Source organism: Argiope bruennichi, chromosome 3, assembly GCF_947563725.1.
Source record: "Argiope bruennichi chromosome 3, qqArgBrue1.1, whole genome shotgun sequence".
NCBI lineage: Eukaryota > Metazoa > Arthropoda > Arachnida > Araneae > Araneidae > Argiope > Argiope bruennichi.
The window spans coordinates 21,923,884-21,936,036 of record NC_079153.1 but is presented as its reverse complement, the minus strand read 5'-3'; the positions used below and the strand labels follow the sequence as shown (position 1 = coordinate 21,936,036).

At 30.0% G+C, this 12,153-nt stretch overlaps 1 protein-coding gene across 2 annotated transcripts in view; it reads right to left on the bottom strand.

Annotated features, from left to right (window-relative positions):
- The window catches only part of LOC129962608 (kielin/chordin-like protein), a 70,311-nt gene that overhangs the window by 21,853 nt on the left and 36,305 nt on the right, over positions 1 to 12,153 (bottom strand). For both annotated transcript variants that reach the window (XM_056076430.1, XM_056076429.1), the window contains 10 exons: positions 10,382 to 10,564; positions 8,888 to 8,980; positions 7,390 to 7,494; positions 5,459 to 5,560; positions 5,130 to 5,237; positions 4,872 to 4,961; positions 3,287 to 3,394; positions 928 to 1,023; positions 743 to 847; positions 487 to 597 (listed from right to left, as the gene is read on the bottom strand). In XM_056076430.1, the coding sequence (XP_055932405.1) occupies positions 487 to 597; positions 743 to 847; positions 928 to 1,023; positions 3,287 to 3,394; positions 4,872 to 4,961; positions 5,130 to 5,237; positions 5,459 to 5,560; positions 7,390 to 7,494; positions 8,888 to 8,980; positions 10,382 to 10,564 (1,101 nt within the window). The remainder of the gene's footprint in view (positions 1 to 486; positions 598 to 742; positions 848 to 927; positions 1,024 to 3,286; positions 3,395 to 4,871; positions 4,962 to 5,129; positions 5,238 to 5,458; positions 5,561 to 7,389; positions 7,495 to 8,887; positions 8,981 to 10,381; positions 10,565 to 12,153) is intronic.

Genomic DNA, 12,153 nt, shown 5'->3' with positions numbered 1-12,153 from the left:
TATAATTTCATAGTTTTCGTGATCTCCATTTGATCAAACAATCCGTTTTATATCGGTACTTTTCAAATATAAATCCTCAGAAAGTAATAAATAACTTCTTAATTGAAATGTTAGTCCATCGTAATTCATACATAAGCAAGTTGACATAAAATGTATCTCTCTAACGGCAATTTAAAATCTGATTTAATATTTTTGATTGATTAAACTGGGGAATATGTTAAAATATGTCAAAATGTCACGTTGTTATTTTAACATTTGAGTAGCAGTATATTTCCCAAATTTCTTGTAATAATTTTCAGAATCTCTGTTTTTCTCACATTTTTAGATTACTTCCATAGACTGTACGTCACAAGTGTTCAATTAATTTTTAAAATATTTTTTGGTGAAGGTTTATATAAAAACTGAGAATGAGATCTGAAGTTCTGACCTTTGTTAAATATTTATTTATATAGAGTAGACTAAGTAAGTTTTTAATAGAGATCTTACTTCTGTGGGTTGCTCCACAATCACAGGAGGGGCAGGGCTTGGTGCTGTAATCTACTCGGCAACCTTCGGAGCATCTCGGAGGAGAGCACAAGATGGTAGGTACACCTACACCTGTAAAACACAGAGGATTGCGTTTAGTTCCTTTTACTATAAGTCTTTGAATAGGTGATAAAGTATAATAAATCTAGCATATTACTTTATTTTGAATAATTTACTATCGAAAGAATTCCTAAAAATGAAAAAAAAATGTATTTACCTGTGATAACTCCACCGCATGAACAGCTGGGACATGGTCTAGAATCATAGTTTACCCTGCATCCTGGATCACACTTGGGGGGTGAGCAAAGAATATCAGATACTCCTAAAAAGAAGCATAGAGTAAATTGAATATCAGCGATATAGATACTGATCATTCGTCGAAGCAGAAGGTTATTATCTTACCGATTGTGCTTCCATCGCAAACACATACGGGACAAGGCTTTGCATTGTAGTCGATTCTGCAACCTTCGTTACATTTCGGTGGAGAACACAGAATACCTAAGGAGACGTGAAGGAAAATTCATAAAATATTTTCATTAAACATTTGAGATGCCTGCTTGATTATTTTATTTAATTGCTATTTACTGCACTTTAATTTTTGTTATAGACACATACCTCGGTTAGTTACCATTTTGGGGTGAGGGTCGGTAGCTGCACAAAAATGGATATCAATTAAATTTGCTTAATATATTCAAATTAACATTGGAGTGCTTAATAAGAAAAAAGTGGACACTTATTTATTTTTTATTTTATTTATTTATTATTATTTTTTTGCAATTTTGCATTTTAAAAATAGCATTTCAAAAGAATTGAAACAATAGAATTAGTAGATTTAGCGTAAAATAATGTAAAAAAAGGAAATTAGTTACTTTTAGATGTCTTATTTCACCAATTGTATTCACTTATATTCAGATTTATTTCTCAAACAAAAAAAAATCTTGTTTATTTCAATACGTTAAAGCTTTAGACTTGTATCCAAACTGTAAATTGTGCATGAATATTAAAAAATATACAAATGCTCTTTATGAAAAAACCGTTGGATCTTGTACTACCCTATTTGGTAAGTGGTTATTTTGGATTGAGAAATGTACGCGATAAGAAACGCGTTTCATTTAAAAATTAGCAAAATTCTAACGTTTTTCCTCAATAGCTTCGGAACAAATTGCTGTATAAGATCCATTTCTACACCATTTTAAAAGATCAATTTTCAGTGATAACAATTTTTTTTAAGCATATATTTTTCCAATTTTAATTAATTAAAAATATTTTAGGAATATGTTACAACAATACGTTTCATGATTTCGGTTATAGGAATTATACTCACATGCCTTCGAGGTTATTATATACATTTTTGAGTACACTTTATCCCTCTATATGTTTCAGAGCAAATTTTAAAAATAAATTAAAGGCAGGTGAACAGAATCTAAAAAATTACCACGAACATTATCATGCCGTGATGTTCCAAACAAGTGTTCGGACTTTTTATAGACTTTTTTTTATGTCGGCTGCCAGATTATCATTTGTAGAGCAAAATTTCCATTCCATTATCTTTACTCAATTATGGATTTCACTGCATTGTAACAAGTTTCACATTAAAATTTGTACTTGCGCATGATTACCTTAAATAATGTTATTGATTGATAATGATAAATGTTGTTATCTATATATAATGCAAAAAATAAAATATTTGCGCTATAGTAGATACAATATATAGTAGATAAAGTACTCATACATATCATAAATTTATTAATGTGCAAGTTAAATACCAAGAAAAATCCAAACGACTTCTATTCGTTTTCCTAATTGAATCTACAATCTTTTCACCAATTAACCCGTACCAAGACTTGAATGACTACAATTACTACTATTGGTTATTAAATTGACTGGAAATGGCAAAAAAATAAATATTCTTTATATATCATCATAGAAAAAAAAATCGCAGGAACTTCCATCAGAGCTTATGAGGGAGGATCGCTTATGAAGTACTTGATTACGTCTTGCTTCAAATAGAATGCATTGGAAGAAACCACATCAATAGTATATCCATTTAAGATTTTTCATTCAAAGTGGGTAAGAGAAAAGAAAGCTTAAGCTTGACTTAGTCAAAAAATTTTTTTAAATAATTGGACCAATATTCATATAATCATTATCTTTTTCTTTGAATACAGCAAATCAAACTTCAGAATGTTTTTGTCACAAATATTTATATAATTGCATTCTAAGTTGTTTAGCAGTGGAAATACAGAATGTCAAAATTTGGGATGTCTTTTGTAACTATCATCTGTAGTATTTGTCGAATAATAGGTTGATGACCAACGAATACCTTTATGCGATATTCATAATTTTGGTAAAGAAAAAAGATCTCAGAAGTTGAAAAACATCTCATCATTAATCATAGGTAATTCTAATATTTACATGAAAACTTCATGATTTGTTGTATTTCAGATATGAACCAAAGATTAGATTAAAGCCTGAGAACAATAAAAGGGAGTAAATATTTTAAGCTTTCTTTCAACTCTCTAATCCTCATTCTAAATATGAACATGACTTTGAGGCTGACAAAAAAGTTACTGTGAAATATGAATGCAATTGACAAAACCAACAACTTCCAATGTTAATATTGAATATCGAAATTCTGTTTCATTTTATTGTGTTCATAACTTCTTGAGTCTCATTTAGTTCCTAATAAACGCTTCTTTCAGCTTGTCATGTTATCCCTGTTTTCAAAAATGTAATTTAAAAATAGTGAAAACTAAATTACCTGATTGTCCTGCACCGAGGCACACGCAGGCGGGACAAGGCTTGGCGCTGCGGTCGACCTGGCAACCTGGATCACATTTTACGGGAGAACAGATGGTTCCAGGGAGGGCTACAACATAGAAGTCATATTGTTTAATTTCACAGAAAGATATAAAGTCTTAGTGAATAAATAAATTTGCTCTCTCAAATGAGTATTTCACTAGATACGTTTTGCTAATAAAAAGGAAGTACGAAACTGTTAAATTAATTTGAAAAGTATTTTTTTCTGCTTGGTTATGAACGAAAAAGAATAAATCATATTTCCAGTATCATTAACGAAGCTAAGGGTATATGTTATTTACGAAATCTTATGACACTGTAAGGATTTAAAAATGTCAAAACTTGCATCAGTTCACTAGATTTTATTTTTGATTCAGAAAGAAGAGTTTGTCCCTACGAATTCAATGATTAATTTATGAAATAAAAGTAAAATAAATGAATTCTATGAATTCTTAATTAAATTGAAACAGTTTGTCTGAAAAGTAAAAATAACAAGTCAGGTATCTTAAAAAATTCTTGCTTTCCATTCCTTATTAGTATTCAAAATCTATCAATTGTATTCTTTATTATTTTAGTATATCGTAAATTGCTTTTAATAATAACAGAGTTCCTCTTCATATTTCAAACTCAAGTGCCAATTAAGGCCAATGTAATGCTTGATGAAATAATTGTTAATCTGTGAATGTTTTAATCCATACGATTACTTGGTCTTTTTACCTGTATTTTGTTGTAAGATGAAAATGGCTGTATATTTTTGTTCTGTAAATGGCTGTATGTTTGTTGTATTTGAAAAAATTAAAATGTTCTTTGTACTAAGAGCAATAATTTTTTTTAAATTTCGAAACTTTACAACATTTAAGAAGAAACGACAAATCTGAAGCCATTTAAGAAATAAAATTCTACAAATTCGAAAATTTTTGAGTTCATCCTAAAGTAATTAAAAGAAGAATAAGATTTTTTTAAAAAACTTTTTGCGTCAGTTTTATTTTAAAAATGAAAGGCTATTGTTGAATGTATTTGATAAAAAAGTAAAAAGGATTGAAAATACAAAGAGTTTTTTGCAATACGAAATTTATTCTTTTATTTTGGCCCATCTTCTTAAAACTGCATTGTAAAAATTTTAAATTAAGTTAAAATAAATAATTTTTTTTCTTAGTTTTGAATTATTTTTTAACAATTTACATTTATAATTTTAAGACAAGATATTCACGCTAAATTTTCATTCTAATTGATCATTTAATATGTATCGCTGTTCATTTTATTCATTTACATTTTATTCAGATTTCAATTTAAGAATTCTATATATCTATTCGTTTTCCCCTTTTCTTTTACTCGATCACAACACCTATTAAATTTGAATTTTAGTATTAATTTTGTAATTTTCAAAAAACGGTTTCATGGCATTACATATCATGGCATACATAAAATTACATATCATTAAGCAAAGCATATTTGCATGCAGTGGTCAAATTATGTTGAAACAGGGTTACACTGAAATTTTTACTTCATTCATGTTGATCAACAAAATATAATGCAAATAAGAATACCTTTACTTGCACAAGAGCATGCCGGACAGGGATGTGCGTTGTAATCAACGTCGCATCCGGGCTCACATTTTGGGATAGTGCACTGGATAGCTGAAATTTAAAATCCATCGAAATCATTAATGCAAAAGTTATCTCTTATAAGTTGGGTTGAAGAAGATATATGCAAGCTGCGTTTTATTTAAAAGATATAATAATAAAAAGCAAGCAATTCATTAGCCGAAATATAAAATTTTTGAATTAAATACAAGAAAAAGATACCTGTTGGTGGCCGTGTTCTGCAGACACAGGCTGGACATGGGACGGCCCTGTAATTAATTTCGCAGCCGGGTTCGCATTTGGGGAGGGTGCACTGAGTGCGGCGAGGAGCTGTAATGAACCGAAAGAAAATTTTCACGTACTCATTATAAAAACAATAGCAATAAGCATTTGAATGTATTTAAACATTGATGGATCTGAATGTTGAGCAAAACGCATTGGAAGCAGCGATTTATATTATGATTAATGACGGATAAGTTTAAATAATTGCTATCTAAGATATGCTATTAATTCAAATTGTTACAATAAGTGAATAAAATGAGTACACTTACGTGCTCGACGTACACAAGTACAAGTAGGGCATGGCTTGGCGTTATAGTCGACCCTGCATCCGGGATCACATGTTGGGATCGAACATTGGATTGCTGTGAGATCTACGAAGACAGATATATTATCATCAGTGCTATTTATATCGATTTGTGTCTAAGTGATGAAATATATTTAAACCAATCTTTTCATTAAATTTATAGATTAGAAAAATAAAAAAATATTGGTATAATTCTGTATTCAATTGATATAATCATAAACTAAAGAAGGTTCAAGAGCAAAACATATCACCTTTAATACTTTCTGAATTCTGAAGGTTTATAAAATGAATTTCTGAATGTAAGAAGATTAGATCTATGTTTAAATCCTTTCAAATATTTTCAAGAAACCAAATTACTTAATTGTGCTAGTGTCATTTGTCTTTTTTTTTTTTTTTTTTTTTTGTAATTTAGAAACAATTTTTACTTTGATATATTTATATAATATTCATTGCTTTCTTTATATTATTAGCATTATTCAATACCAATTTTTTTTTATAAAAACTCTGAAAATACCAGTTTTATGCCATTTTTATGTAATAAAATTACTTATTACAAAATTCTTAAGGATGAGATGCATTAGTATGTTTTGTTAGAGTTTCACATAATGAATAGTAATGTTAAAATTATGTAAGATATAATTTCTTATATTTTCCTTCGTCTTTTAAACAGATTTTTAAAGAAGTTTTTTAAAAATCTTTTCTAAGGGTGTGGCCTTTATTTAAAATGCCACAAACATTTTCAAAATAAGAAAATGAATGGCTGCTATTCGAAAATAAAGCTAAACAAAAATACGTTATTATAATTAATTGTAATAATTATTTCAATGAAGAGAGTTAAAACCAAAATTATTCCACTATGTATAATATCAAATAGTTTATTTCATTTAAAATTATAAGCAACAAATATATAATACTAAAATATCCAAGGATGTGTAAAAATCAACTTCTGTCATTTTTCTAAATTCAAAATGTTTTGAAGTTATTTTATAAAGGAGGAATGAGTATAGTAGGCCCGTCATTCAAAGCAATTACACTGTGCATCTATTAATCTTTATCATAATTCATACAAAGATGTAAGTAACGATTGCAAACTACTTTTATTATATCCTTTAGTGTCCGTGTCGCTGTATTTCTTCGGAACTTCAGTATACCCACCCTTTCAGAGAATTTTTTATCTGAAGGATGACACCAAGGGAATAAGTGGAATGTGATGTTTTGAGGAATATGTGGACAGACATATTATCATAATGAAGCACCCATGACTTGGCCTTTTAACAATCTGATCTCTCGTCTTTCATTAAATCATGTATACGTTTAAGGATTTAAATGAATTCTACCTTAACGACTATATATGAAATATTTTGGATTTCCTCCTATGCTACTAATTACTTGGGCCAATTGAATAACCTCCGTCGGAACAGAACAGAGACATGAACTACTCAGTCCTTATGAATATTACCGACCATATTGGAGTCTCATCCATAGGAAATATGTCCTGTAATGGAAGTGCACTTAACGTGAGAGCACAGGTTTAATGCACCGAAGCGAGAATAAACCAACATACCAGAGCTTCCCATCCTCATATATGCGATATATATCATAATCCAGATGGTTTGGACAATCTCCTTGTAATTGAAGAGAACTCGAAGACCTTCTTCTGCGACAAAAATTTTTGAATGACCGAAATTATGGATTGGATGAAAATGTTTTTGATTAATAGATCATATCACGTCCTACTTTCGGCAAGATCTTTATTTGAACTTTGTTTATTCAGCACAAAATGGCATAATTCATTTGCATTTAGAGTTTATGTTTAAGAATTGAAATTTTCTATGAACTAGAAACAATATTGTCATTGTTTCCAACGAATCGGTGAAAGATATTCAAACTATTTACCAGTTTTAGCTTCAGTGCAGACGCAGGCCGGGCACGGTTTCGCCGAGTAATCAATTTGACAACCTTCATCACACTTTGGAGGAGAACACTGGATACCTGATGAAACTGAAAAAAAGGTACAACGTTTCTAAATTAAGTTTCATGGGTTAATTATACCACTAGTAAATTAACAACTTAAATCTTTAACTATCACCTAGAAAATTACTATCATTGTCAAAATAATTTAGAATCCATAATGTTGGTGAAGAGATTTAGATAAAATATTTCTCTAGGCGCTCTGTGAAGCGTTACGCTGTATTACGCATAATATTATGATTTACATATTACTTTATTCATGTGACTTGTAATGCTATAAGTTATGCATGAAATTTGTCATAAATATGTAATTTTAATGTTGTAACCTCTAAAACATTCCTTTTAAAGAAATCTTAATAGCCTTTATCCTCAAAATATCAAGAAAAAAGTAATTCATTCTATGAGAGATGATTCTTTTCTTAAATGTATATATTGAGGACCGTGTAATAAATCGTGATTGTGTATAATTACAGGTGATCATACATATCACCCGTAAGTTTAATGACGATTATAAATAATCACCAGTAATTATACACAATCACCGTATTATCACATTTTCTGTAACATATATAATTATTAAATCGCATTTATGTGTAGTGTGTCCCAAAAACTTATGTGCATATTGAATATCTATAACAAAAATGATGAATAAGAACATCAAAGTTCCGTAATTCATATTAATAAGTATAGTTATTACAATCAAGATTAAAATAATATTGATTCATTAAAATGTGAATTAATTGGATGCATATTTTAATGGAATTCCTCTGATGAAAGCATGATTATGAGCAAGAGGAAGTAATAAATTTCCCTCCTTATGTACCGTAACTCTCATTTCTGGACAACTTCTTCCTGGGTGTAGCAGCTATAACCAACATATTGAAAGCAGACTGGTCTCAAAGGCCAACTGATACATGGGACATTCGCATTTCTTTTGGACAATAACCATCACTGAGATTATTTTCAATAGCTGACAAGATTCTATATGTACAGCAATTAGTTTAAGTTGTGATATTTTGGTGCATGTTATTGATCCTTCGTTAGTCGTAATCGCTGGTAAGATTTAAGACTGGTACAATCGCGTGAAACCTTTGCCAACCGTTAAAATGCTCTCCAAACGCCTGGCACCTTAAATAGTCTCAAAAAAAGTAAATTATAATTGAGTTTTTTTTTCATAGTTGCAAATGAAATTTTATATGTTACCACACTTGATAAGTATTGTACTATAACGCTTATCTGTTAAAAATAGCATTAATTTTCATAGAATAGTTGCCAGAAAAATGTGTATAATTATTGAACATTCTATATTATTGCTTATGTTGTTATAAATATGCTAAGATAAAACGATTTATTGCTAATGAGCCGAAATTTTTTTTTCAAAGGAATGAAGTTAATTTAGCATATAAGCCATTAATTTATTTACCACCGCATGTGCAACTAGGGCAGGGTTTTGCGTTGTAATCGATTGTACAATCCTCGTCACATTTAGGCATGGAACACTGTATACCAAAGGGATCTGAAATGAAATTATAAAATTAATCACTTTGCTTCAGCAAGAAAAATAAAAATTATAAAAGTGCTCTTCAAAAAGAATTAATTATTGAATTTCAAAATCAGTTGATAAGTACTTTTCTCAAGATATAATTGGGCGGATTTCGAAAATTTCAGTAATATAGTAAATTCTATAAAATTTTATCAAAGGATCGAAAATTCAAACAAAGTTTAACCTTTTAACGTCTAACGGGAGGGATACGACCCACCTGTAGCTAAAATCCGTAACCAAGGTAACAACATATTCAATAGAATGATATTTTAAATAGCATTTACGGTCATTTACTTGAGACGGTTTTAAAGTATGACAAATTCGAACGAATTCTTTTGCCAATTCTCTGGCAAAAGAAATATAAAATTACAAATCTGCTGGTGAAAAAAATAATAAGTTAATAGAAAATAATTCATGGTAAATGATGAATATTTAATGATTCCACGTGTAACCTTGTTGAGTGCAATTATTCTAACGTCACATTTTTATTATTAGTAGTAGTACGCTTACACATTTTTAGTATTCTTTAATATTAGTTTTATCAATATATCCAGGATACAATGAACTATATTTTAATAAATGCAAGATACAGAGACAAAATGATTTTAAAAAAAACCTAACTTTGAACATATTCGTATTAAATAATTAACAATATTACTAATTACAAATTAGAATTTATAAATAAAACGAAAATTGATAACCATAGGTAATGTATGCTTAAAACGAGATTGTTAACTATTGTGCAGTATATAAAGATATGCGAATATCTTGGCATAATCATGATTGAAATATACCTTCTAACCAGAATATAATAGATTTCTATAAAATTGGTGTTTTTAATTTAAGATAACATTTTTTTTATATAAAATGATATGGAGCTCTGCGTTAAAATGATATCGCTATCGTTCTGAGCCATTAGAGATGCTTCTGAGGATTTAAACGGCCCTGGCTCTGAAAAAGATGAACGAAGGGTAAAATGTGAAATTCTTCTAAATTAGATAATGGGGTTTTTTTTTATCGTATTTTACTCATGTGCATATTGTGTTTTAAACGCAAGTGCTAGATTTTTTTTTTCTGCTATAGTTTGAAGTATTACATAATGGATAAGGACAATACTTTAGTAATGAGGAGGGAATATAAGATTAATCTCCTAATGTTAATTTTTGTGGTATTTGGGAAGTCGAAGTATCAATGCGTTTATTTCACCTTTTAAAGCGATTACGACGATTCCTTTGGTGAAATTTAAGCGATTTTGGAACCTTTTTAGCAGCTCTGACGTGAGTTCAAGTAAGTTTACCATAAAATTTTGAGATTCTTCGGAAGAAATTCAATAAATATTTAAAAGCAAATTTTAATATTTTGTTTGTTCTTTACTTGCAATAACTTGGTCAAGACAGACACAAGAAGGACATGGCCCAGCAGCACGGTCATACTCCAAATGACACCCTATGTCACACTTCGGTGTGGAACAAAGAGGTCCACAAGCACAAGTCGGGCATCCGTCGGCACCTGTAGTCTCCTGGCAGTTTGCTCCACATTGAATTCGAGGGCATTTACCTAAAATAAATGTACATTGTGAAATTTTGAACATGAGATTTCTAACCATCTCAATATAATCCCATCACTGCGATTCCACGTGATAAATGAAGGTGAATCTATGAAAAATAAAAATGGATTATTTTGCATCATTTTCAGGCGAGTGATTATTAAAAGATATTAATTGAAATATGCCTTTTCTTCAAACAGTCTCGAGACAGAGCTTATTCCCACATTCGTTTTACGACGAAATATTTCAACTCTTCTCCTTCTAAAGCAAATCTATTGCATAAACAGCAAGCAATAAAGATTGGTTGAAACTTTTGTCTTTTATTTCTTCTTCGTTTATATTACAATGAACTTATTAGTAATTTTAACTTATAAAATGAAATTTGTTTCTGTCTAATATTAATATAATTTAACTGAATGCCCTTACTACTAGAATCACGAATATTCACAGTTAATTTGAATGGAATGTAAGAAGGAAAGGTAAATCTTACCCATTTTAGGAAATATTAGAGAAAAGTCTTCAAAGAAAAAACGTCGCTTAACTACGTTGGAGCCTTGCTCAAAACTGTGATTACAAAACGAATTCGGATGCAAAATAAGTACCAAACAGAAAATAAGAAAGAAACAGTAACCAAATTCACTAAATGTATAGGAATTTTAAAAAACAAACAAACAATCATATGCATAAAATATTTTCTAAATGAAACAATTTTGCAAAATTGAAACAAGCGCAACTTAAGAAGTCCATGAGAACAAGGAAAAATGTCCTAAATAAATATCTAATAATAATAATAATAATAATAAATAGTTTTTTTCCACAAAAATACTCCCTGTGAAGTCTCACTAAGTCTATACTAAAGGAATTGATCATCCAGCATTCACTTTTGATGAAGTTTGCAATGAATTGGACTTAGATGTTGCAGTCACTGTGAATTGACAGAAGTAATCACAGGAGCAATTGGATATTCGGATAGATTTTTAGCAAATGTTTCCTTCCATCAGTCAACTTTAACTTCCAGTGATGATTTTCTCAGATGAAATAAAGCAATAAGAAAACTTGGTTCAGGGAGTTTTGCTTGGTGACAAAAAAAAAAAAAAAAAAAAAAAAAAAACCATATTCGCATATGTTTGTTGTCCTCGTGGTAAGCCGACTAAGCTAGAAAAAGACCATTCTTTATGACGAGCATGATCTCATAACACTATTTTTTGGTTGATTCCAGGCTGACTTCTGGAAGTTGTTCTTCTTGTTTCATCTGTATCCCATTTCCTTTGCTCTGTATCCCATTGACTGATATCTCATTACTTCTCTCTTAAAGTAATTGCATGGAGCCGGGTATTGAATTCTGTGGCAGCATGTTTGGCTGGGCTGAGAGCAGTTTCATTTCCTTGATGACAGATGTGGACTTTTTCATCAGAGGGAAATATTTTTATACTTTTGAGAAAATTTTGGTTGCTTCTATTACTAATAGGGAAGTCTTGCAGATGGTTTGTCAGCTAACTTTCTTATTCAATTAAATGGTGCAATGCAAGGCGTTCGGCCTGGAAGACAGAATTCTTGTTGCTAAAGTGTACCATCCAATGTGTCTTGATATAAATGTTTT